A 27,626-nucleotide genomic window follows, 5' to 3' on the forward strand; every position below is an offset into this window, starting at 1 on the left:
AAACCAATATGCATATACACATTCAATTTTTTTGTAGAGGATTTTGGTTTGCCGGCCGGGGAAGAAAAGGATGATATTTATTACGCAGATGTAGAGAAAAGCTTACATGAGTTCCAAACTCTCAGTCATGACAATTGAATGGCCGAATTTGAACAATGGGGTCAACACAAATCAATGCTCTGTGTAGGCCAATAAAACAGTTACCGAAAAAAAAAATACTAATGGGCTGCCTGGACACCTTGAAGCTGTGAGAAAAAGTAGTGGCCCTTAAGTCCATCCATTATCTAACCCGCTTATCCTGGTCAGGGGTCCCAGGGGGTGCTGGAGCCTATACCTGGGTGCACTGTGTGAGAAGCAGGAAAACACCCTGGACAGGTTGCCAGTCCATCGCAGAGCACACACCATTCACTCACACACTCACACCTTGCGGCAATTAAGACTCTCCAATTAACCTTACCTGCTTTGGACTGTGGGAGGAAACCGGAGTACCCGGAGGAAACCCACACAGCAAAGCTCCAGCCGGGATTTGAACCAAGGACCTTCTTGCTGTGAGGCAACAGTGGTACCCACTGCAAGTCATTTTACTTTTTCATTGTCCTATACTCCCCCAGTTAGCCTAACGCATGGCAGGATATCTACAAGTGTACATGTATAATGTTTTAAAGAGTTGTGTATTACATTTAACTTGAAATGAATGAAATGCCCAGATGTGCAGGAGGCACCCTTGTTTTGGATAAAGCCATTAAATCACCTAGCAGCTCTCCTCCTGATAAAGCAGTCCTTATAAAAATAAAAATAAAAAATTCTACAGCTGTTCAAGTGAAAACAACTGATCTTTTCAAGGTGCTTCTTTATTACAAAAGTATAAACTTGACTTTGACATTTTTATGAATAATTTAAATATAAAAACATTACAATCTTTTTTCACATTAGCACTTAATTACACCGCTTGATTAAACACAACCCTGTTATCTTAGCAAACATACAACATAGCTGCCACATTAAATTCAGTTGGGCTCTTTAAACTGTTGCTCTGAAGTATAATGATAGCTTAAATTAAAAAAGCACATGATCAGAGTTCACCATTTGTAATTTTTCACCAGATAGTCATTCCAAACACAAACCAAAATTAATAGAGATCTTTTGACTCTCAAAAAACATCAAGGATATTGTTGTATATTATAACATACATATGCACTTTGCATTGATACGTAAGCATAACGCGTGCTAAAATCATAGATTTCTGTTAAATATATTTGGTCTCATTTTGTCATATTATATTTCAGTCCTTGTTCAGTATCTGAAGAATAGTAAAATCTCATTTGTTAGCTTGAGTCAGACCGGAAGTTGTCCTTCTTGTGAAGCTGTCATCTAACCAGGTGGGAGCTGGTGGAAGACTCAGTGCAGTCATGATGTTCCTCTTTCAGCTTCAGCCACTCGAGCGTAATCTGTCTCAGCTGAAGCTATGACTATTCTCGCTTACCCTGCTGCAGCTACTGTCCGATTCATTGACTCTGATTCAGTTCATGTCAGATTCACTGACTCAGCTTCAGCTAACGTCTCATTCGCTGGCTCTGCTCAGCTAACATCTGATTCATTAATCTGCTTCATTTAATATCTGATTCCCTGTTTCAGTTTATTTTCAGCTGATTGGACAGGCTAAACATAAAGCTCTGGGATCAGTGGTAGTTCTGTCAATCAAAGTCACGATCGACAGCATGGTGTTTTTGTGCTTTGCCCTGTCCTTATGCTCCAACCCTCCAGAGCGCAGCCCTGTCCTCACCACCAGAATCAGTGGGATGGGGTAGGAAGGGTAAGGGGCCATAATCTGGAGTGCTTCTCCTACTGCAGTGTGCTTTAATGCAACCAGTGCTGTCCACTCCAGTCAGCTTTTATTAACTGTTCATCCAATCCGGTCACCTGTCATTGGTGGTTCCTCCAATCCAAGTCAACTTTTGCTGGCAGTTGTGCAGTTACCTAGATGGACTAAGCCCATGCAGAATTGCATTAGTCCCTATTGCCAAGCAAATAATTAATCCTGAATTGAAAATGACATTGTGCTCTCTGACTGCAAAAAATAAACACACGTAAAAATACAAAACAAAAACATTTAAAAACAACAACAACAACTACAATGACAACAACAACAGCAGCAAAGAAACCATTCTTGGGTACCACGACGGAAATATCCAAGGCATGCATGTTCAAGGCAGGCAGACTGCTTCCACGGCAACGACTAAATAAAACACTTACACGTGACAGTGATTGACCCTTTCTGTCACGTTTAGCTCCCAGTAGATACTACATTTATAAACAAAAAAACAACAAAACCCCCCAAACAAAACAAACATAACAAGAGCAGATAGAAAATGTAGACAGTGCATTTGTGACTGAATAAAGTGGCACGTTTGATTTTAAAACTGCAAAGGAAACCTTCAGTATTTCAGTCTCTCAGGAAGTTTGCCGTGTCTGTGCTGTATCCAAGACTCCTGAAACAGCCGTTCCTCTCAGTCCCTGAGCTGATTCTTTCTGCTTTTCCTCTTCAGCCTTTTCAAAAATTAGGATTCCTGCCTTACAGTTGTTATCATCATCTCAGTCATTGTTCCTCTCTGTACATGGTGAAAGTGTTTTTTTGTTTTTTTGTTGCAGTGTTCCTGCAACCTCTTCCTCATCTGTTGTTGTGTCGGCCGCTCCGTTTGCTGTGTGCTGTGATAGTGGTTGCCACTGAGGCCTGGGCCTCGACACTAGAAGGGAGTCCTGGCAGACCCAGAGCTGTGGAAAACTCCGGAATATCCCAAGGCCTGTGTGTGTATTGACAGACTGGATTCGGAAGGGTAAAATGTGCGTGCATGTATGTATATGAATGTCTCTGTGTGAGTATGCATGTGTCTGTGCGTGTGTGTGTGTGTGTGTCTGTGTGTGTGTGTGTACATGCATATGACTGCAGAGACTGTTGAAGTCGATGAGGCAGTTGTTCCCCTGGAGTGTAGCCTCATACACACGCACACACACACACACATATACACAGGGTTCCTGCAATCAGGAGCTTCCAGCCCAGTAGCCCTGCCCCCCTCCAATCAGAACTCTTTCCCAGACTCATGTTCATCAGTGAGAGCCATTTTCTTTTAAGCCCTGTGGGGGCCTGGGGGCCTCTGCTGTGAACTGGGGCAGACCAGACCTGTTCCGTCTGCCCTGCAGGAGGACAAGAGGCCAGGAGAGCAGGACCCATTCAGGTGAGCACCTGTTCTGATCACCTGCACAAGTACGAGCACAGGTGGCAGGTAGACCTGGCAAACGGCAAACCACAGTGTAAGCTCCCAGAATGCCAGGAGTGCACGTGAACGGGCATCAGCTTCCACCAAGGGGAAAACGGGCAGCAAAGTCGACCAGTCAGGACTTGGCAAAGAGCGGGACTGCCGACACCTAAGCGCAGAATCAAGCGAGTCTGTTTTTTTCCTTCCTTATTTTGTTCTTTTATTTTTTAATTACGATGGGGGGGGGGTGGGGGGGGGTGCATATTTATCAACAGGATGTACAGTGTGAGAAGAGTTTGAGCTACACTCTAGGGGCAGGGCAGAGGTGTGGTCAGGGGGAGGGACATGGGCCCGGGGCGTGGTCAGGGATGGAGGGACAGGGGTGCGGGTCAGAGCGAGGGGAGGACCAAGGGCGGGGCAGAGGGCAGGAATGTGGCCGGAGGCGGGGCCAGCGCTACAGGCCCGTGACGTACATCTCCATGCCATCGTTGAAGGTGAAGATGGTGGTGGTGCTGGAGCTGGCCACGCCGTGCTTCAGGTCGCCGATGCTCTCATACAAGTTCTCGGGCGCCAGGGCCTTGTTGGGCAGGGACTTCTGCGGCTGCGGGGGCGGGGGCTTCTCCTTCTTCTTCCTGGGCCTCAGAGTGGCGGCGGCGTTGGGCGGGGGCGGTGGCCGCTCCCTCTTCCAGCCCGCCATCTCAGCCTCCTGGGAGGAGCTTGGCTCCCCCGGCGGCCACGCCTTCTCCCCAGGGATGGACTCGTAGCAGTGGTCCTCCGCGCACCTTCCCCCCTCCTGCTGGGCACCGGTAGACCAGGACTGAGGCTTCACCACCACGCTGAACCCTGCCCCGCCCCCGCCCCCAGCCTCTCGCTCCGCCCCACCCCCACACCCCCGTGCCAGGGTCCTGTGCCCGTTGTTGTCTCTGCCTGCAGGGGGTGACCCCGGCACTGCCCGTTTCTTCTTGCCCGGTTTACACACTTTGGAGTACATGTCAGAAACCTGCGAGGGAAGAGAATAAAAAGTGTGTTTAAACAAAGATGGATTATGTGGCAAACATTAAGAAGCAGTGGCAAATGCCCAGGACTAATATATTGACCTCTGGAAAACATAATATACTGAAATTCAATATATGCCCATTTTAGTGTGCCAGTATATAATAAAGTTTAGAAATCTGGGCTTGTAACTGAGAAGTGGTAAGTCTGATTCCAAGGTGGGAACTCCCATTGTAACTACAGTATCTGCAAGGTACTTGAATTGCTTCAGGGAAATATTCGGCAGATATTGGATGGCATGTAAAACAATATATAATCTTTTTTAAGTCACTCTCACGCCTGACTGTCATTAATGTAATATATCGGAAACATAAAATACCCTTTCGAATCCAAACAAATGTTAGATGAATGATGAAATGTCGCCTATACAGTACAAAAATATACAGTATAAATTTTTCCTCACTCCTACCAGCAATGGAATAAACAGTACCACTTTCACCTAATATCCATTAATGAAATTATTGCAGAATCTAAGCTATCATCATCTGAGGTGTGAATACGAAGTGTGAAATTGGCGGTCAAAGCGCGAGTCTCCAGTGACATCTATGATGTTTTCCTCAGCATTTTCATACCTCAAATATATATATATATATATATAGTACTGTGCAAAAGTCTTAGGCACCCTAGATTTTTAAATATAATATATAGTATATATTTGGTCTTAGATGTTTATTTTTTGTTTTCTGCATTAGTGTGTCAGTAGAAAAGAGCAAACTTGAGATTTCCAAACAATGAAATTTTACAGATACATTTTTGTATTTTGTTAAATTAAGTAATATTTTAAGTAATAGACTGCTTTTCAGATAAAAACTTGATCAAGAGTCTCTGGGATTACCTGGAGAGCCAGAAGCAAGCGAAACAGCCAAAATCTGCAGAAGAATTGTGGCAAATTCTCCAAAATGCTTGGAACAACCTACCAGCCGATTTTCTCATAAAACTGCCAGAAAGCGTACCTAAGAGAATTGATGTAGTTTTAAAGGCGAAGGGTGGTCACACCAAACATTGATTTAACTTTGTATTTACTGCTCTTTATATTATTTGTTTGATATTTATAACCTTTCATTTCATTATTTTCGAAAGAATCTTAGCTGTACAGCATTTTTTTACAGGTGCCTAAGACTTTTGCACAGTACTGTATATGTATAGAAACATACATTATATATTATACACACAGTAATCTGCATAATGTTCGGGACAAAGACATATTTTTTCTTGATTTGGCTCCATACTCCACAATTTCATATTTGTAATAAAGCAATTCACGTGTGGTTTCACCATGTAGAAATTACAGAACTTTTTATAAATAACCCCCCATTAGAAGTCTGACTATATATATATATATATATATATATATATATATATAAACACATAGTTTTTAAAACTTTGCTTAAACCATTCCTGTGCAATTAAAATAACCTGGCCAGAGGTATACACACAGCACAACTCTGCAGGATCAAAGCAGCTACTGCAGCTACATTTCCATTTAAATTGGAATGAATGCTGGAGCGTTGTACTGCATTCTTATAGAACTCATTGATCTCACAGGGCCAGATTTATCCTCTCCGCTGGTGGTGTATTCCTGTGCTATAACTCACCGTTGTGAAGCTGTACCTTGTTAACCATCGCCTATATTTCCGGATCTGTAAATTTTCTTTTTCTTATGATTCCCTCGCTGCTTGTGCCTGGCTGCTCCGTATTCATCTCTTTGTGCCTTGTACTCTGGACATGAGCATCCCATATTGTTTCTGACCCTTTTTATGGGCGTCTGCTACTGCAAAACTGCGAATGAGGGCTTTGAATTTATTTGATTTTGTAAATAGTCTCGATAAATCAAGTCTCGGTAAAACGGTCATTAATGTGTCGGTATCTGCGATGACAACAGAGCCGCAATACCCAAAGTGTTTTACAGTGAAGGGATCAGGAGGGGTGGAGTTTTTCTCCTCATCCACCCTATTGAGATTCCGCCTTGTCCAATAAGGCTACCCTCATCTTGCAAACGTTCGTTTTCAGTGAGAAGGGGAATTGTTCTTACTCAGCGCTCAACATATGATAAATATATTGTATTTTAATCTGTTTCGCTCAATTCCTATCTTCCCTCCCACTTTCTGATGATAGGCAGTGAGCCCAACAGATGGCGCCATTGAGTAGCAGTGCACACCAGCCCCACAACCTACAGAGGGGGGAGACACAGTAATGGGGCTGGATCCTACATAATGAGGATGTGAGTGAAAACCCCCACCCCCCACACCACACACACACACACACACACACACACACATTTAACATGACTTTAATTTAGGAGTCGTGCTTGTAAAACACCTGTAAAACTGACCTGTGTCTGTGTTCCAGCCTCTACCTCTTGGGGGCCCATGTGTTTGGGCGGGAACATGGCCAAGTCATCATCTTCCGGAGGTTTCCATATGTACTGCTCTCCATTACCCATGAAAACAGCCTCCTGCAGAGTGCAGCAACAATTAGAACATGCGCACACACACACACGCTCTCTCTCTCTCACACATACACACACAACATGCATTCACAAATGCTCTCGCTCTCACAAACACACACACTCTCACACTCACACAAACACACGCACACAACACGCACTCACACACACTCTCTCTCTCACATACACACACAACATGCACTCACACACGCTCTCTCTCTCATACACACACACTCACACTCTCACACACACACAAACACACGCACATAAGCACTCACACACACTCTCTCTCTCTCTCACACACATACACATACACACAAACTCTCACACTCACACGTTTAATATGACTAATTAAAGGGATGCTGCTTGGAAAACATTAGAATTATGAAATGAAAATAATGAATGTTTAGTGTTTATCATGGTTAAAGCAGCAGACTGTAAATCAGTGTGCAGCTCTGCAGCACTACCACAGTTCAGCCAGTCAGCTTACCTTAGCTAAGAATAATGTGCTAGGAAAATAAAAGACAAATCATTTCCCACGATTGGCTGAGGAGTATTTCATGTTCAAATATTTGTGGAAAGATTTTGCCTTCCAGAAGTCAGCGCTAAACATAAATGGACTTTGCTATGTGTTGATAAAAACAGGGAGCCCAAGGCCAGTATGGTACATCCCTATGAATAGAATTAATCTGTGTGTATTATATATATATATATATATATATATATATATATATATATATATGAACGGATGTGTGTGTGTGTGTGTATCTATGTTAAATGTATGTGATGTCTCATTATGTGTATGCTGCATATGCTTCATTATCCAGCTGTACATAATGTTTATTCATATCTTTATGAACATCATATGAAGAATGCACATTGCAATACTATGCAATTATTGTTATTATATCTACAGTACCCTTCTTTTCAGAGACAACATTATCATTTCTAATAAAAAACTGCACATTATGGCATATTTCAAAATTGGCTAAGTCGACGCCTTTGCAGCAATGTTGAGCCCAAAAATAATGGTAAATTCCATTTCTTGTAAGGCCTGTAGTGGTGTGTTTTATAGTGTATATTGTACATGGTGTGTAAAACGGGGCACCAGACTGCACACGTACCTGACAGTGCTAAGTGCAGGTAAAACAAACGCACATACACAGGTGCACATAAGCCTGCCACTGCAAGCCTTTCATCATTATTAATCTTTAGTACAGTATGCAAGGAGTTTCCTAGATTTGGACGTTCCACTGCCGGACTGCCCAACCCTGTTCCTGCAGATCTACCATCCTGTAGGCTTTCATTTCAACTCTAACAAAACACACACCATTCAACAGCTTGAGATCAAGTAATTAGTCAAATCAAGAGTGTCAAATTGGGGCTGAAATTAAAGCCTACAGGATGATATATCTCCAGGATCAGAGTAGGGCAACCCTGTTTTACTGAAATACAAATAAAATACAGTGGTGAATTACTGCCCTCCGGTGATTATTTAGACACACTGCGGTCATAGGGAAACAGGACCAGTGGTGCATCTATTCTTCTATATGAAAAAAAGCTTCAGCGTGCTGCATACAGATTTGAAAGAAAAAGGGCCACACGGAATGAAGTAGGCCTACGATTTCATTCACGTCAGCACAGTAACATTTATAGACTTATAGACATCCGTGGATAAATATGCAACTGCTAAGTACTGTAGTATGTACTATACTGGTAAGGCAGAATAACACTTTCTGGATGCATTCTAAAACCAATATCTGAAAACTGCCATACATTCAGGATGCGCATGGGATGCTTCTACACTTTTCTGTTTGACTGGCGACCGTTAGGTTTCAGCCAAGATACGGTTATCCTGCCTCGTGTGTTTTGGTACAATTCAAACTGTATTTTAACCCGTCTCTCAGAGAATACGCTGATTTTAGACAAAGCGCTTCCACATACACGCCGTGTGCTGCTTTCTTCTCTTCTCCGCGCTAAGCAGGAAATCGGACAGTTTCAGGCTGTTGCATCACCCGCGTGACTGTGAAGGCATCCCATCTCTTGAATGACAAATAACAAAGATGCTGCCAGATCATCTCCTTCCCTTTATACAAATAATGAATATTTGTTCATAAAGCCCAAGCAGGGTGGGAGGTCCCCAATGTATTCAGCGGCCCATGAAGACCCCGCCCTGTGACTGAGGACCCCCCCCCAGCTCAGTAAAAGGGTTCACTGCTGACAGCTTCACCCTACACACAACAGGCTGCAGTGCCCTGGCTGCTTAACACACAGCTACACAGAAGCATGTCTATGTTGAGATCATTACACTAGGGATTTCGATGAGATGCTTATTAGTAGAAGTAATTTGGTAAAGGCTGCTTGTGCATTACAGATATAGAAACAAAATGTTCTGGGGGGGGGGGTTTACAGAAGACCCCCGAGTCGCTTTCCTTAAAGATGGCTGCATGTCCCTGGACCCCAGGATACTCAGCGATTAAGTGTTCACCATCTTCGCAAAAGTGGTGAACGTGAGTGAATGTTAGTACCCAAAGACAGGACTCTTCCTGTCCCGGGACATAAAGTAACCGTGTAATAGACTGGACTGCGGCCCTCTCCCTTCAGGAAAAGCCACGACCAGAAGACTCCAGACCGTTTATTCCAGCGGCTCGAGCGCGTGCTCGTTGCCTTTCGCGCGTCTCGACAGCGAGCGCCCTGAAGAAAGGCCTTGCGTCAGAGCTTGCAGACGCAGCGATGACCCGAGCCGCCTGAGGAGGCTGCACTGAAATCCTCCCGCTCTCCTGAGGCTCCAGAGATGGCAGTCTGTGTCTGCTATAACACTCGTCCTTCTGCTGCAGAGGAAACGACCTGTACTGAACTCACACCGGGAACTCCCTCCATCCTCACGCTCCCATCTGCCCTTTCACTGCTCACACACTGCCCACACCACATTCTCAATTCATGAGCTTTGTATAGACTTTGCTTTTTGCTGTTGTCTGAACAAACCAAGTTTTTTGTCTGCTGTAGAGGACACTATGATCTTATGATTGTTGTGAGTGATGATGAATTCACATAACGGTAATAATAAATATGAAGACGGTGATGGTGATTATTATTATCATCATTAAAGCAATGCTTTTGGTCTTCCCGCCACTGGGGGCAGCGTGTACCTTGGGGAAGGAGTGGAGGTGGAAGGGCTCCACGTGCTTCCTGGGGATCTTCTGGCTGAGGGGGTGTGGCGGGGGCGGGGCGTTGAGGGGGTCTGGCTCGGCCGGCTCCGCCCCCGCCCTGGGGATCTTGTCCACCTTCCTGACCTTGCGGATGCAGGCGTACTCGGCGGTGACGGGGTCCTGGGGGCCCAGGCCGGGGTCCGGGAGGGGGACCCCGTTCCCGCCCGGCAGGCCATTGCCACCGGCCTTCGCCTCGCCCGGCGGCGGGCTGGGGGGGGCGGGCGTGTTGGCGGGGGCCGGGGGGGCGGGCGTGTCCGTCTCCCCCGCCCGGCCCCCCACCATCTCGTACAGGGCGTCGTCCTGGCAGCGAGACGGGGAGCCCCGGCCGCCCACCTCGGAGTAGGTGTGGTCCCGGTCGCCGGGCGTGGTGGGGATCTGGGGCAGCTGCCGCGACTGCTGGCCCCGCAGGTCCGAGTTGGAGCGCCGGCTCGGCAGCAGCAGCAGGTCCATGCTGGCCGGACGGTTCTTAGAAGCCTCTGCGTGGAAAACGCCGGAAAACGGGTAATTAAAGATTAAACAAAGGATTACGCTCAATGATTTCAGCAAACAATCTTATCTAAAGCAACTCACACAACATACATATTAGAACATTTTAAAAAGGTTCTGGATATAATGCTGAAGTGATTCAGATAAAGTAGCTTTGCTCAAAGATAAAACAGCATCGCCACACCTGCGAATGAAGCCTGCAATCGCTGAGTTAACCACCCAGTCCCCTGACTACTATACCATCGCTGCCCAGATGATAACTGGGCAATGTAATGTAATGTAATAACAGAAGATGAAAAAGCATTAACCAAAGTCAAATCAAATCGATTTCATTGTGCGTTTCACAATACAAAGAAAGACCAATACTAAAAACCGCACAAACTATCAGGGCCAGATGGATCATCTCTGAGCTATCAGAAGTAGTACTGTACTGTACTGTTACTGTAGGTTGAAATGACAGGGGTCTCTGTGATAACTCCAGTCCCTATCATCAGGAGGAGAGACAGGTGAGAGGGACAGGAGGAGAGAAAGGAACAGGAGGAGACACAGGTGAGAGGGTCAGGAGGAGACACAGGTGAGAGGGACAGAAGGAGAAACAGGAGGAGACACAGGTGAGAGGGACAGAAGGAGAAACAGGAGGAGACACAGGTGAGAGGGACAGGAGGAGAACAGAGAACACAGGTGAGAGGGACAGAAGGAGACACAGGAGGAGACACAGGTGAGAGGGACAGAAGGAGAAACAGGAGGAGACACAGGTGAGAGGGGACAGAAGGAGAAACAGGAGGAGACACAGGGTTTTGTGAGAGGACAGGAGGAGAAACAGGAGAGACACAGGTGAGAGGGACAGAAGGAGAAACAGGAGGAGACAAGTGAGAGGACAGAAGGAGAAACAGGAGGAGACACAGGTGAGAGGGACAGAAGGAGAAACAGGAGGAGACACAGGTGAGAGGGACAGAAGGAGAAACAGGAGGAGACACAGGTGAGAGGGACAGAAGGAGAAACAGGAGGAGACACAGGTGAGAGGGACAGAAGGAGAAACAGGAGGAGACAGGTAAGAGGGGAAATTGCTGGACTCACTCTTGCCGTTGCAGTTGAGCCGATTCATCTCATGCAGCTTTGTGTCCGATTTACTGATGGAACGCAGTTTGGACTGTCTGAGTATACTCTACACAGAGAGAGAAGAGTCTGAGTATATCTCACACACACACACACATACAAATATACTGTACATATACACACACACACATACACATATACACACACACGCACACAGATGTACACTTAATACACAGGGTGGCAGTGTTACGCACCATGTCCATGAGCCTGTGTTTGGTCCCTTCTGATGGGGAATTGTGGGACTTCCCCTTCCTGCAAATACAGAAGGACAAACACTTAGAAGCGTAAGGGACAGAGCTGGACAGAAAGAGAGAGAGAGATGGACAGTAGGAGAGATGGAGAAAGGAAGAGATGGAGAGTTGGAGAGGAGTAATTAGAGCCCATTCACCTCCAGCCAGCAGTTTGCATGCATGTTTCTCTGTTCCTCTAAGAGCCAAGGTGAAAGTTGAGTTAGGTGGAGCTTTCAATTGGATGTTTGTCCCATTTATTGAAATCGCTTTCTCTGGCTCTCTCTCTCTTTCTACTACTACTCACACTAAAGCCCTACTGTGCACAAATTTACTGGACACACTAAAATCCCAGCAACCTGCTCTGCGGTGATAAGACCAGCACAGGACCAGGGAATATCATGGTCTATTTCCAATCAAGCACTGGCTGAGAAAGGGTGGGAGAGGGAGAGAGAGGGAGAGAGAGAGAGAGAGAGAGAGGGAGAGAGAGAGAGAGAGAGAGAGAGAGAGAGAGAGAGAGAGAGAGAGAGAGAGAGAGAGAGGGAGAGAGAGAGAGAGAGAGACAGAGAGAGAGAGATGAGAGTTTTTATATGGATTGTTTATCTAGTTTTCTGGGAGGACTAATACGTTGTTTAAATTTTGTTTCATATTATTATGATCATAGTAGCATGTGCCCTGCACGCCACTGCAGTTTTTCTAGAAATTTCAAGGAATTTAGTTTTTTTGTCAGGAAAGAAAACAACCTTTCTGGTCATGTTGTTTTTTATTCGGTCAGACAAACGGACGCTTTGTGCGCGGTAAGCGGAGCAGAGAAATGGCATCGGACAAGCATTAGCAGCACGAGCCAAACGGCATCCCAGGCAGCAGGAGAATGCGGAGCCCAAGGGTGGCAGGAAATCTGCCTCCTGTACCCCTAGCAACAAGGCCAAGCAAAAAAGCCTGATTGGATCACGGCTGTTTATTTGTAAAAAAAAAAAAAAGAAAAAAAGAAAAAAAGGAACGTGTCCCCCTTTTTTCTTTTGTCTGGTGGAAAATCCCCCTCTCGACAGAGGAAGGAGCAGCCGATAACGAGCACGCTCAGCACCGCACAGAAGACATCTTATCTGTTCTGACAACACACGGCATTAAAATTCATCCCTTTCTCCCTCCGCAAAGAGGGAATGAGAGAACGGGCGAGAGGTAGGCAGAAAGATGGAGAGAAACAGAGAAAGAATGAAAGGACGGAAAAAGAGGAGAGACGATGAGGGATATAGCGTGTGAGAGAAAAAGAGCACGAGAGAGAGCGCTGTGGACTAATCTCCAATCACAACAAATAATTGGAGACAGATGTTGTAGGGCCACTGCTTCAAACGGCTAAAACGTGAAACGTAATTAGTACTGAGATGTTGTTACTAATGGGCGTGACCTCCGTATCCCTGGAGATAATGCGCAGAAATGTGTGGGAGGGGGTGTGCGTGTGCTGGGACTACAGAATCTGCAACCCCGGTAACATTCCCACCGTTTGTCACAAAGATGCGCAACATAACTGAGATAACCTCATTGGTAATTATCCAATGCACCAGTAAGATTATAATGACTATTTATGCGCTCATCACAAGACTGTATCCAGATGGTTTCACACGCGTTGTATTTATTGGTATCCATAGATTCACTCTATTTTATTGAAGGAGTTCAGGTTTAGTATCTTGCAAGAAAGGCAGTGCCACATCTGCTACATAAACCTGCAACCTCGGTAACAAGCCAACTTCACACTGCAACATTGCCTGCCTGTTATAAAATCTGTTTAATTCCTGTCAGATTATTAAGAGTATATGTGTTTGTGTGGGTGTGTGTGTGTGTGTACTAGTGTGCATACTAGACAGCATACAGCATAGAATAGCTGATTATTCTATATATCCGGCTGCTTATTATGATCTGTATAGCATTATTATGTGTTATAGAATAGTAGTCTATCTCTGTATTGCACAGCACAGCAAAGTGAAGTATACAGTAACAGAGCACAGTACAGTACACTATAGCGTAGTACAGTGTAGCACAATATAGTGCAGTATAGCATAGTATAACTCGGTATAGCACGGAATAGTATAGCATAGTATTGTACAGTATAGCACAGCATTGTATAGCATAGTGCAGTACTGTATAGCACAACAGAATATAGCATAAGATAGCACAGCATGGTTTAGAATAGCATATTACATGATAGCATTGTATAGCATACCTCTGGCAGCCCACACATAGCAGAACGATGAGGATGGTGACGACAAAGGCGGAGGCAGCAGCGATGGCCCCCAGCACCAGGACCTTTCCATACGGGGGCGCGCTGAGGTTCAGCCCGTCCTGCATGGAGGCCATGTGGAAGAGCCCAAACACGCACTCGCACTCTCACACACACGCGTGCCCACACATGCGCTCACACGCGTAAGCTCACGCTCACTCACTCACTCACTCACTCACACATGTGCGCACACTCAGACGCCCGCATGCACGCGCGTACTCACACACACACACACTCACACACACCCGCACACGGTCTGCTCCTGGAGATCAGGTATCTGGGAGGAAGCAAGAGAGAAAGGTGCTATCACAGTGGAGCCAGACCTCTGCTTTCTCCTCATACAGCAAAACCAGCATCAGAGTAACAAGACATAAGACATAAATAGCAGAAAAAGGCATCACTGCAAATGAGAAGCTGTGATAAAATGGAAAGACAATCCAACACAACCCATCTCTTCCACTATAGCATAAGCCAAGTCTTTGTTTAGGGGACCATTCACGAGAGGGAGAGAGAGAGAGCGAGAGTGAGAGGAAGAGAGAGAAACAGACAAAGAGAGAGTGGGTGATATACATCAATGAAAATACACAGGAGTACAAATTCAACAAACAAAAAAATATTCCAAAAAGCTAATTAAACATCAAAAACATTAAGATGTGTGAGCGATCCAGTCACCCCAGACAGCAGCAAGGTGAAAAACACTCAGAAACTGAAACATGCTTGTAAACCCCCGAACAAGCCAGCAGGGATGATTTAGGGCAACAACAATGACTACTAAACATGCAGAAAAAGGCAACGGCATTTTAAAACCTACAAAAGACAGCCATCTCTAGATTCACTATAAGGTCCAGCAAGGCCGAGCTGAGCCCGAGTCACAGTCCCATCGTGCAGACCCAGGACAGCCCCGCCTTATCACAGGACATCACCCAAACGATCACAACACAGCCGGACGCCCGCGACAAACAGAAGCTGCATGACCGCCCTCCACCTGTTCCGCCCCAGATCAGACCCTCAACAGGGAGAGCAGTCCGTGGGGTCTGACCGCGACACGGTGACATAAAGAACAAGGAGCCGGCAAAGCGAGACTCGGCAAGCAGAGCCAAGAGATGGCGGCTCGTCTGGCACGCGCGAGCAGCGTCAGCAGCCTGCTCACGCCGCAGTCTGTGAGAGGCTGAGACCCAACCGCTCTTCATCACCCAGTGACAGTGCAACAGGAAGGTGGGAGATATACAGGCTGTCCCAACATGCACACTCCATCACACCTGCACGCTTGGGCACTTGGTGTACGCTTCCATATCTTCAGCATAAGAGCCCAAGTGTGTGCCATTTCCCAATTAATCAAAAGCGCAGTGTCCTTGATGTGCACTTTCTCCGGACTTGCGCTAAGACTGCTCTGGAGTAGTATTTGGCCAAGCACACAGACCCACAATGCACCAAGCTGGTGACATTTATTGTTGACGCCAGTCACAAGGTTGTTGGCTTGTGCGTTTACTGGAGGAATATGCTATCAAATAAATATCAATGTAAGAAAAATGTTTTGCAAAGATGCAAATGTATCTTTATATTTCATTCATATCATAGCATCACAATGGTATTGTTAATGTGTACATGAGGTTAGCGAGCTCTGTTAATTTGTCTGTAGTTAGCAAGCCCACATCGAGCTTTGCACAGCTATTACAAGCTATTAATAGCAGTGTGACTACAATAAATTATTTTTAATAGGAAGCACAGAACAAAAAGTATGTCCCAATTGTTTTTAAAATCCCTGCACACTTGGGCATGTAATACATACTTCTATACCAAGCACATTTACATTCCACATCACATTATGTCACTGAACTGTGTAAGTACCCAAGCACACTTAGCCAAGTGTGGAGAAACAGGCCAGCCCAATACACTCACTGCTCTACAACTCTACCCACAATACCCTGTGCTGCAACACTACCCACATTGCCCTGCTCTGCAACTCTATCCCCAGTTGCCTTCTGTGCAGATCTACCCATAATACTCATTTCAAAACTTTGTAATAGCAATTTCCTGGTCTGCAGATTGACCCAGAGTCCCTTACTCTGCAATTCTACTCACAATCCCCTGCTCTGTAGCACCACCTACATTCCCCGCCCTCCTAGGAGGAAACGGCCAGGCAGTGACTCCACATCTCTTACACCTTAACAAACTCAGGTCTCTACAACAATGCTTTTTAAAATTTATTTCAGCTATAATTATTGTAATTGATTTTTTTTTTTGTCTTTCTCCTTTCTCCGATATCTGGTAAATTATTATAGCTGCAGTCATAGTAGCATTTATGTGAAACTGCATTATTATTGATCCACCTGTTCCATTAATTCATTCATGGCATTCAATGGAAGAGAGAGAGAGGGAGAGGGAGAGAGAGATTCCATGCCTTTTCTTTTAAAATTTGGCAATGGATTTGGCATGAACCCCCATCTACGAGGGGGGCTTAAGAGCCAGACGCCTGACAGACTGCACCGCATGTCTTACCAGGCCGCGGACATTTTAATCTGTCACAGAACAAAGAGCTTTACATGCCAGAAGTGCAGAGTCAGGTTTTAATGGGACAAACAGCCTCAGGAAACCCTGCACAATGAATCCCCCTCTACAAATGAGACAGTAAACTACAAATGAGGCAGTAAATGTGTGTTGTTTGCTGGACAAAATGACACAGTAAAGCCTTAATAATCCAATTAAAAGGTGGCAGCGGCATTTTGAAAAACACCTAAAAACAGAAGCACCCCCCTTAAACTCTGGTCACATTAAGGCCCAGAATTGCCAAGAGCTGATTCCAGAACTTACCCTCAGTGAACTACGCAATCAAAGTCTATTAGAATCAGCCTAGTTAAAACACAGCAAAAGTAAAATTGGACAGATTCTACTGAAACACATTCACACAAGCAACAACATGGAAAACTAAAATAGCACTAGTCTGTGATAATACTGTGCTATGCTATTCTATACTGTATTGGGCTATGCTATCATATGCTATGCTATGCAGTGCTGCACTGTGCTATACTGTGCTACACTACGGCATAATAAACTGTGCTATAGATCAGCGGACTGCAACTCTGGTCCTGGAGAGGCACAGGTTCTGCTGGTCTTTGTAGTTACTCTGAACTTAATCAGTCAGAGCAGTTGATTACAGTTAGCTGACTTCACCGGGTTACCAGCGTCTGAACTGGGCAGCAGGCCGCTGCTCCAGACTGTGTGAGCGCAGCCTGCCCACGGGGTCCAGATGTCACATTCAGACCTGGCTGCCCAAAGAGGACAGGCTGTACTGACACGGGCACCAGCAAGAGGCCTCGAATGGACTCAACCTTACCCTCAGAACTAAGAGCACAGGAGATAGTTCATGTTCCATGATGAGAACAGGACATTCAGCACATGGGGGCTTGTCATTTACCCTCAGTCCACTGAATATCCAGCACTGCATCAAGCCTGAGGGTCTCTGCTTCTGCTGCATTACCTTATAACCTGTTCCACACACTGAAACACTGAGACCGTAAGAGAGTTCTGACAGAGAGCTGGCATTGAAATATTAATTGTATTCCACTTTGTTAATTGCTTTTTGAAAATGCACAAATCCTCAGTCCAATCCCTCTGCTGTGCCTGAGCAGCCTGACAATGAAAACAGGAACGTGTGTTTCTCCAAAGCAGCGCAGAGGAAAACTTCCACAGCCAATCAGGAACCCCCAAACCACACATCTGCCTGGGGGCACCAGTCATTTTCAGGATTCAACTAATGTTTGTCTTTCATTTTGACTCGATTCACAATTATATATATTTATTATTTAGGGCATAATAGCTGACAGGGAGGGAGCATAATAATGAATACTTATACATTAGTGCCAGTGTAAAGCACCAGATTTATCTCATTTCCATCTGGAGATTAAATTCTTTCCTTCTAGTGTGGTGAATTCAGTAATTGACAACATTAGCTGTCATAAATTGTTTTTGTCATTTTAAACAGTAATATTACAAACACAATAAACACTCATTTTAAAAACAAATATGGAGGTCCAGGCTTCATATTTTATGTTCTCATTAATAATGTATGTTTGTCTTGACAAAAGGTCTATCTGACAGATACAGTAAGACAGAGAAATATAAAAGAGAGAAGAAGGTCATAAGAAAAAGGAAACAGAAAGAACGACTGAAAGTGAGAAAATTAGAGGAGACATTTCTAAGAGTGTAAAAACTCAAATTCAAGGCATACAAACAGAAAAAGCATGAACAAGGACATTTCACAATACATGTAGATAGGCACACAGTCCCTCTAAGCCTCCCTACAAACCAAACACAGAGGTGTAGGACATGGAGGAGGCAGGAGTCACAAGGGTCAAACAGAGAAGGACACTGAGGCTGAGGACAGCAGATGATCAAGAAGAAGAGAAAGAGAGAAAAGGGAGGGTAGGAGGAAAGAGGAGGATACACGGGAGCTGGGTATCTGGTTAGTCTATAGAGTCTGTGGTAATGGTCTAACAGGACCATGCCAGCACAGGCTTTGAGGGTTTGATTCCACAGCTCCATGCTGTAGTGCTATGTTCCTTACTACATTACTGTTCTCAGCTGGAGTCACTACATGATAAATGCAGTGTGAGCCTCACCTGAATACCTCTGAACATCAACATCATAAGAATGAGTGTATGTGTGTGAGAGAGAGGGTGTGTATAACTCTGTGTGTGTGTGTGTGTGTGTTTCTATGTGTCTGTTTGTGGCTATAAAGGCCTGGGAGCAGTTCTAGACAGATTAATTAGTATCTGTCGACACAGCAGAGTTCTCAATGGAGTAGAATTAATATTTTAAAGAGGATGCTGACAGTGCCACAAGCAAGGTGGTGAGAATACTCTTACAATGTATGCGTGTGTATGCGTGCGTGTGTGTGTGTGTGTCTGTACATGTGTGTGAGTGTGTGTTTGTGTGTGTGTCTGTGTATGTGTGTGTATAGCCGCGTTTCCACCGAAATTACCCGGAACTTTCAGTCCCAGGAACTACTTTACCAGGAACTAAAAGGTTCCTTCAGCCAATGGTTGTCTGCGTTTCCACCGGGGTCTAAAGTACCGCGAAGATTAGGCAAATTAGCCCACTGACGTTGTCGTCGGTCCATCTGTCATATGATTTCTTCTGTAACCCCATACTACCACCGAAGTAGCCTACATATTTTCTAATAACCGGGAGAGCCCGGAGGGGTTTATTCCACTTATATACAACGGGTTACCAACAATGACTATATATGGTTACTTTTGTATTTATTGATTTTCATATATCCTCTCAAACACATTCATTAACAGCAGAACATGCACACGTTGTAAACAATTAGCTGTTTTATTACTTTCTCGTCGTCAATTCCATATAGGCTAATCGCAAAATGACAAGAATAGAACGAAAACTCGGACTTGCGTGAAAATGTAAATTAGTAGTGGTACAGCCACCGTTTGCTTTCCTTCGAAGTTACTGCTAGCCGAGCAGCGAAGTGTGCCCTCCAGATGCGAACCATGCACCATAAATGAGTCCAGAGTCTTCCTGGTCTTTTCGTGGAATTGAAAAATGGCAGTAAAATTGAGTAAAATTACGGCAGTCTGAAAAAGCTAAAGGGAAGATTACTAGAATTAACCTGTTATTTTACCCGGATAAAAAGTGCGGAAGGTGATTTCCAGTTTGCTTGTACTGTATCACCAATGTTAATTATGCAGAACTACCGCATACCTCACATAACTGTATCAAACGTTTTGAGTCAATTACAACGGGCTAACAAAGAAAATCCGGAAGAAAATATTCAGCAACCGAATTAATCCGTTTTAATGTTTTGGTAGCCTACGTAATATGCTGTCCCAGCACGAATGCTTAGCATTTTATAAAACGAATACTAAAGCAAGAAAAGAACAGAAGAGCACACGTTATAATTCCAAGACGTTGATAGGCTATAACCAAAAGTAGGCTACTGCGCCGCATAACATACAAGTTTGATTTGAAGTTATTATGAAAATAAATTGGTTTGCCGCTGCATATTTTCAAACATGGCGGGTAATGAAATGTTCAGCGCTGCAAGCTCCACCCAAAAGGTTCCTGTACTTTCGGAAAGTACTACCCCCCGAGCAGGAACGTTTTGGGGGGTAAAACAAAGCCCCCAGAACTAAATTTAGACCCTAGTTCCTGCGGTGGAAACGCACTGAGTTCCTCAAAAGGTTCCTAGTTCCGGGGTATAGTTCCTGCGGTGGAAACGCAGCTCAATCTGTACATGTGTGTGAGTGTGTGTTTGTGTGTGTGTCTGTGTATGTGTGTGTATGTGTGTATGCACATGTATGCATCCCCACAGTATTTAAGGAGAAAAAGATGTGTGAATTAATCATTATTGCAAAGCCTCCTTCTCTCTCCTAACACAAAGCTCACACTCACCCGGGCCTTTAAAATGAAATTGATGCTCTTATTGTGAAGGATTTGCTCAATTCTTCAGAATGACAGAGAGATGCTCTTATTGTGAAGGATTTTCTCAGCTCATCAGAATGAAAGAGAGATGCTCTTATTGTGAAGGATTTGCTCAGCTCTTCAGAATGAAAGGGAGATGCTCTTATTGTGAAGGATTTGCTCAGCTCTTCAGAATGAAAGAGAAATGCTCTTATTGTGAAGGATTTGCTCAGGTCTTCAGAATGAATTAGAGATGCTCTTATTGTGAATGATTTGCTCAGGTCTTCAGAATGAAAGAGAGATACTCTTATTGTGAAGGATTTGATTGGGTCTTCAGAATGAAAGAGAGATACTCTTATTCTGGCAGGCAACGCGTTCCTGACCATCATTCCTGACTCAAGTACTTTTGTGAGATTTTCTGTTCTTCAGCCAAACGTTGCGGAATGGTGCCTCCCTGGTGTTTAGACATTGCTTTACAATAACTTTAATATTGACCAATCCAATGAATCACAGTTCAAAAGTGAGGGAGGGAGAGTCTCACAGCAAAATGAGGTGAGGAAGAAGAGGTACAAGAGGTCTGCCCTGGCTGGACTACCGGCATCTGCCATCAGACCCCTTCTACCTGAACTGCAATCAAGATAAAATAATGTTACATTCTAATACAAACCCCTTCTCCCTGCTGTCTAGATATTACTCATCATAGTAGTACTTCCGCTGACAGTTGCCCATTTTTACCAAGAAACACACTCTAGCCCCTACTCCACACTGCTGCCCTCACGTCCAGAGTCCTGTGCTCTAACCACTCTTGCAGGCGGGCACAATCACTGGACTGCTGTTAGAGGAAGGTCAGAGGACGTGATGATGGATTTAGGCTTCACGAGCTAGAAAATGGTGGACCCTTTGATTTGAACCAACTGCAATACACTGCTGTAAAGAGCAGGTACAAGTCCATGATTCGCAGCACAAGGCAGAAGCTGACCTTATTGCTTATAGCCAGGAGATTAACCTGATTGGTTCCCTTATCCCAAAGACCATAATCTTTAGCCAATCACATTGCTTGCTGATCAAAAGCACACAAATAGCAGACAAAGCGCTGCCAATGTTTGTTGCACAAGGCCCTATGGCAGAGAGATGAGTGAAATAACCCTGAATAATCAGCACAGTCATCTGCTCCAACCCAGCCTGCTGACACGCGCTTTTAATATACCGCTAATAAACTCAAGATGGAGTGCACCGTGGCATCTGAGAGAAATCATCATGGCCCTGGTGGGTGAGTGCTGAGCCCTCTCTCTCACCAGCACAACATGGCACAAATGCAGAAAATCCCAAAGAATTATGGGTACCACACCAACACAAAACAGCCCTGATCTTGGACCAGCTAAACTGCATGCCTTACGCCCGGATTCAATCAACATTTGTCCTTAACTATGGCCCGGATGCCATGACGGTTTTTTGCGGCTGATTCAGTAACATGTTCCCTGAAAGATGACCTGGCAGTCTTGAACAAAGCCAGGGCTAAGGTCAAAGCCCTGGTCCAATCTGCCCCCTCCCCCACCTCCATCAGGGGCTAAAAGCATCCCATCATGCTTCACAGGAGGCAAATCCAGCCAGGAATGTGCAGTCTAAAGGACCGCCTGTTTTCAGTCACGCTCCCGACATTAATGTCTCGCTTCCCAGCGGCAGGCGCTCCTCTGCCATTTAATTAGCTGGAATTGGTTATAGCAGCTCTAACGGTGCGGCCAGGTTCTTCATCTTTCTGCAGCTGCTCCTGGGCAAGGAGCCCTTTTTCTTTCTCTTTTTCTCACACGGGCAGAGATTTGCTTTTAAACAGCAATGATGCAAAATTTACACTGGAGTGTAAATAATGCAGGAGGCTGTTGTGAATAATGAAGGCAGCCGAGAGGACTATCCGCACTGACCTTCTCAACCCGCAGTGATTATTATTTATTTCACTGGGCAGACGCTCATGCGGAGCCATTTGCAGGGCCACGGTGGCGTGATGGATTTAAAGCATATCAGACAAGCAGCAAGAACAGGGAGGACACCTGTTAGCGCAGTAACTCGGGCACCGTGAGTCAAAGAGGAAAACACCACTAAAGTATGAGCAGAAAATGAGACTGACTGCAGCAGTAATAACAGTACATGATACTACCACGCTATAGCCTAAACTATTTCCCTATGAGAAAAAATACCGTTCTTTTTACACAGAGAAACAGCGTTTAACAATGATCCATAACAGTAACATTAGCTCGTAATATGGCTGAGTAATTATAACCTGCAGGACTCCTGTGTCCAAGCCAGACATTCTGTAAAGCATGAGAACTGCTCTGCTTTATAAAATGATACCCTTTGTCTAAAAATATAGCACATAGTCACTCATAATGGGAAGTTTAACATGCAATGAAGGATAAAGGCCTTCCCTGATCTCTTTTGTATGGTCAAGGGTCAAGGGTCACCACAGCAGACAAACCTGTGTGAAATTCCCCTTGTTCTGCCTTAATATATTTAAAAAAACTGAATAAATCTGACCACACCTCTGCCAGGAAAAATAATTTCTGCTTCTTCTGTGTCTTATTAAAAATACCACAAAGTGATTATAAAAACAATCTAGAGTTTCTACTCATCTTGAGAGACTGTGTGTGTCTATTCTGGAGCAGAACAGCACAGTCCCAGCACCTCAGGTAAGAGCTACTGATCCCTACAGTTTGTCCCCAATGGGAAGTCAGAAATCTGCATTCTCTGTATTCTAATATTCCCAAATAAGGTACTTATGAGTGCCAGGGGCAGTGGGTTTAAGTGTGATCAGCACAGGCCTGCACCAAGATGGCCACAAGTGCATTGTTTCATGCAGTGGTGCAATGTGCTATGGGGTACCTTCTGAGCCAAGATGGCATCCACTCCATTTTGTGTGCAAGATGTGATTGAAATGCAGTTGAGAGACAAAAAGAGTTTCTTACGAGAACAAATAAACCGGCTTGGTCAGACGTTCCTACGAACACAATTGGCAGTGTTTGCGGGTGGGAAGCCGGTGAGGGTATGATTCCTGATCGTTGCATTAGCGACTCCTACTGGTTGGTCGGGGCACCTGTTCAGCAGGGAGGGGATCTGGGGGAGATAGTGTGAACCTCTGCACGCGTTGCGCTCTCCCAGTGAAACTCCTCGCTGTCAGGTGAAAAGAAGCGGCCGGCGACTCCACATGTATCAGAGGAGGCATCGGGTAGTCTACACCCTCCCCAGACCGACAGGATAGCACATCGACCAGGACTGTGATACACACGGGGAATTGGTATAATGACTAAATTCGGGAGAAAATGGCAAAAAAATAAAAATAAAAAAATGCATTAATTTCTGCTAAATACATAAATCATTCCAACTCTAAATAGACTGAAAAGTTTATGTTCTGCATTGACTCAATGAGTTGTTGAAATGCACAGATTTTTTGGGCCATACACTGCTTCTACAAATTAATATCAGATAGCAAAGGGGTCCTAGTTGAGTATCATTCTCTAAAATAATAATCATAATTCTAACAGCACTGTGGAGAGGGTGGCAGAATGGAGATAAACTGCATAGTAAGCCTGAGACCATTGTAAATGCAACCCACTCACACACTGTCGAGTGTGAGCCCTCCAACTAGAGTGGACCATGGTATAATGGAGAGAGAGTATACGCACGTGTGTGTGAGTGCGTAGGTGTGTGTGTGTGTGTGTGTGTAGGTGTGAGTATTAGTAGGTGTGAGTGTCTGTTTGCTAATATGGTGATGGCACATTCATATAAACATACACATATACACACACACACACACACAAAACACACAGAAACTCATCACATGAATGATGCATATACACCATGGTGTTTGTTTGAAAACCCACCAAGTGAATATTTCCAGCCCCGTCCCTAAAAGCACAGACCTGGTGCATCTCTCGCTGAAACACAGGTGTGCTTTATTCATCTCTGTGTGTAATGATTCCAGTCATTCCTGCTCCTGACTCTCCATGAGAGCCGCGTGAGGAAACTGTCTCTGGCGGGGTGAGCGCAGACGCCAAGCCGAGCTGAGCTGCTTGGGCAGGTATCTGATGATGAGAAGGCGCAGTCTGTCCTCTCTGTCCACCCATGTCTCCTCCCCTGCCCGTCAGTCCCATTCAGATTAAATGCAGCATTGCCAGTAGCTCTCTCTCAATTTAAAGACACAGCTACTGAAGTATAATTTAAAAAGCTAAGGTTGAAATTGGCACAACAATGTACTATATTGCCAAATTGCACATGTTAATTTCACATGTTCATTTTACACTTATTAATTTCACCCTGCCGTATCACAAGCACCACAAATGGATGGAGGTTGCCTGTGCCCTCTTGAACAGGGTGGGTCAGATGGGCTTGTATAGGCATTTGTTTTTAATGTTGCTGAGCGGAATGGACTTGGCAGGGCTCAGCCCTTTTTACAGAGCAGTCTTACAGGTGTGGCAGGTATTTGCTGAGTCATGGGATGACACCGTTGCACCTTGTTTCTGGACCGTTGAGGTGCCTTTGTTTTTTAACCCATTGCTGCAATCGTTGAAATAATTCACCAGAACAATGCAATGTAATGGCTGAATACCATGAGTGCCAGTGAGCTGAACGGGCCCCAGAGATTCTACAAACTAAAAAGCTACTCAGCTCCTGCATTCCTTCTGTTCTCTCTGCTACTTTACAAAAAGAGGTTCTGGTTGATAAGTTTCTGGCGCTATACTACAAAAAATAACGCCCACTCTCACAGTATTGTACTTGGTCACATCCCTTTACAAACTGTCATATTGGGGAAGGTCAGTGTGGGTGGAGGTGGTGAGACTGGCTGGAGCTGGTAAACATGGGTGGAGGTGGTGAGACTGAGTGGAGGCGGTGAGTCTGAGAGGAGGTGGTGAGTCTGGATGGAGGTGGTGAGTCTGGATGGAGGTGGTGAGACTGGGTGGAGGTGGTGAGTCTTTGGTGGAGGTGGTGAGACTGAGTGGAGGCGGTGAGTCTGAGAGGAGGTGGTGAGTCTGGATGGAGGTGGTGAGACTGGGTGGAGGTGGTGAGTCTGTGTGGAGGTGGAGGTTGTGAGTCTTTGGTGGAGGTGGTGAGTCTGGGTGGGGGTATTTTGGTTGTGGGGTATGCTCAGGCCAAAGGGAGCAATGCCTGTTGCCTTCCACTCAGCCAGCACTGTCACGGCCAGACAGGATCTTTCTCTTTAATTAACGGCTATTTTAAGTCTCCTCATTCCTCTGAGAGCCGGCTACCTCGAGGACATGAGAGCTCACAGATTATTTATCAGGAGAATAAAACGGGGAAAAGACAGTCATAGCATCACCTTACTGGTAGAAAACAGAGCTATGCTCCACCAATCCCTGAGTGCATTTTTTACAGCCAATAAAATAGCACAGTGGGTACTACTTCCCAAAGAGTGCCCAGAATTATATCCACCAATCACCTTTGACATGTTCTACTAGTTGTTACCAATGTACTTAGTGACTGGTGGAGGACCTCCCTGTTTTATATGTGTAAGTTAGCCCAGTGCCTGTCCCATTTTTACTATCCCTATTATTTGTGCAGAAAGTCTGCCATGCCTGATACCCATTTCTGCTACTCCACAACACTAGCGATAGCGACTCTGAATTTAAAACAAATAACACCTGCAGTAGCAACCATTTCCCCCATCCCACCAGTTACTTCTCAGAATCTTCCATATTTCCCTACAACAGGAGTCCCAAATCTGTCCTGCAATGTTGCAATGTTTAAGTGAATTTTGGTGAAGTTATGCTCTTTATATGGGCAGGGACCAGGGCGTGTCACCTGAGCATTGCTCGTTCTGAGCCAGAAATGTGACCCAGGGCAGGACACTTAACTTGTGCGTTAATCTTCAGATCCATTTATCTAGCTCCATAAATGGATAAAATCAAGGCTTTGTAAGTTGCTTTCAGTAGTAGAGTGTCTGCTAAGCAAATCAATACAAGGATGTTGCATACAAATAAATGCACTTCCTGTTATGAACAGTATCTTCATTTAGAGCATAAATTAGATTGCTCTCTGTCCATATTTTACTCGGGAACACCACAGACACATCAAATAACCACTGTAAGAATATATAAAGAGAAGAACAGGCCATTCCACACAATCAGGCCATCAAGCTCATATCTGTTTGACAAACTATTCATTGCCCTCTTTCCGAAGCCTTCAGATAAAGGATACTTGTCCAGAAAAGCACTGTATAATACAAATATTCAACTGAAACTTCAACTCATTGATGAAAAAAATAATTCTGTAAAATCTAACTAAGCACCAAGCGGGTATTTTTATGGGGGATGCCTCTACGCAGTTATTTCTGGGTTGACACTTCCGGCTTGATAAGATGCATTTGACACACACTTGGTGCTGTAGGGCCAAAATCCAGCTGGAATTTCCTATCAAAACTTCCAGAGCTGGAGGCAATATGACTTCCATTACCCCCCACAGGCACTGCAGCTCTCCAAGACCAGGGGGGGAGGGGAGCAGCCATGCCAGCACTGCTGCCCTAAAGGACTAGGGTGAGCTGCCCTGCAGGCACTGCGGCCCTCCAAGACCAGGGCTGAGGAATTCATTTAAAACCAAAAGAATTTAAAAGTTCAAGCACTGAGCCAGGCATTTCACCACAAAGCTACTCTAGAATATTCCATGGAAAGGTAGGCCTATTCTATTCACACTTTCTCCTCACATAAACACAGATTAGAAAGCATGAACTGTTGTCTTGGAAACGGTCTAGCTGTTGGCAGCTTGGCGTGTTTTTCAATGGAATGCATATGGCAGGCGCTCTATGTGAGGAAATTCCCTGCCCTATTTCAGTAACAGAGATAAATAGGACGAACGCGTAAACCACATTTTACATGGATATGCCATCCTCCTTACAAAAGGCAATGAGAGCACAGCATGTCAAGTCTTTGGAGCCCCTGACTTGAGTGGGATTCTCCAGAATATGAGGACTGCCTCACTGTAGTTTATTTCATTATTTATTTAAACTTCATTTGATGTGGGGGACGCAGGCTCCCAGCAGTCATGGGGGACAGTGTACAGTGGTAGGCACAGTATCTAGAGCATGTGAAATGGCATTCAGTTGACACCTTCAAATGACATGTTTTTTGGCTTACCAAACAG

General features: G+C 44.9%; 1 protein-coding gene across 2 annotated transcripts in view; it reads right to left on the bottom strand.

Annotated features, from left to right (window-relative positions):
* Nucleotides 1-1,635: 1,635 nt before the first annotated feature.
* LOC135237184 (basic salivary proline-rich protein 3-like) overlaps nt 1,636-27,626 on the bottom strand; it is a 35,854-nt gene continuing 9,863 nt past the window's right edge. For both annotated transcript variants that reach the window (XM_064304016.1, XM_064304015.1), the window contains exons 2-7: nt 14,010-14,343; nt 11,759-11,816; nt 11,526-11,613; nt 9,903-10,438; nt 6,640-6,762; nt 1,636-4,254 (exon numbers count right to left, since the gene is read on the bottom strand). In XM_064304016.1, coding sequence (XP_064160086.1) covers nt 3,709-4,254; nt 6,640-6,762; nt 9,903-10,438; nt 11,526-11,613; nt 11,759-11,816; nt 14,010-14,143 — 1,485 coding nt within the window. In that variant the 5' untranslated portion in view covers nt 14,144-14,343 and the 3' untranslated portion in view covers nt 1,636-3,708. The remainder of the gene's footprint in view (nt 4,255-6,639; nt 6,763-9,902; nt 10,439-11,525; nt 11,614-11,758; nt 11,817-14,009; nt 14,344-27,626) is intronic.

This window comes from Anguilla rostrata, chromosome 13, assembly GCF_018555375.3.
Source record: "Anguilla rostrata isolate EN2019 chromosome 13, ASM1855537v3, whole genome shotgun sequence".
In the NCBI taxonomy this organism is placed as follows: domain Eukaryota; kingdom Metazoa; phylum Chordata; class Actinopteri; order Anguilliformes; family Anguillidae; genus Anguilla; species Anguilla rostrata.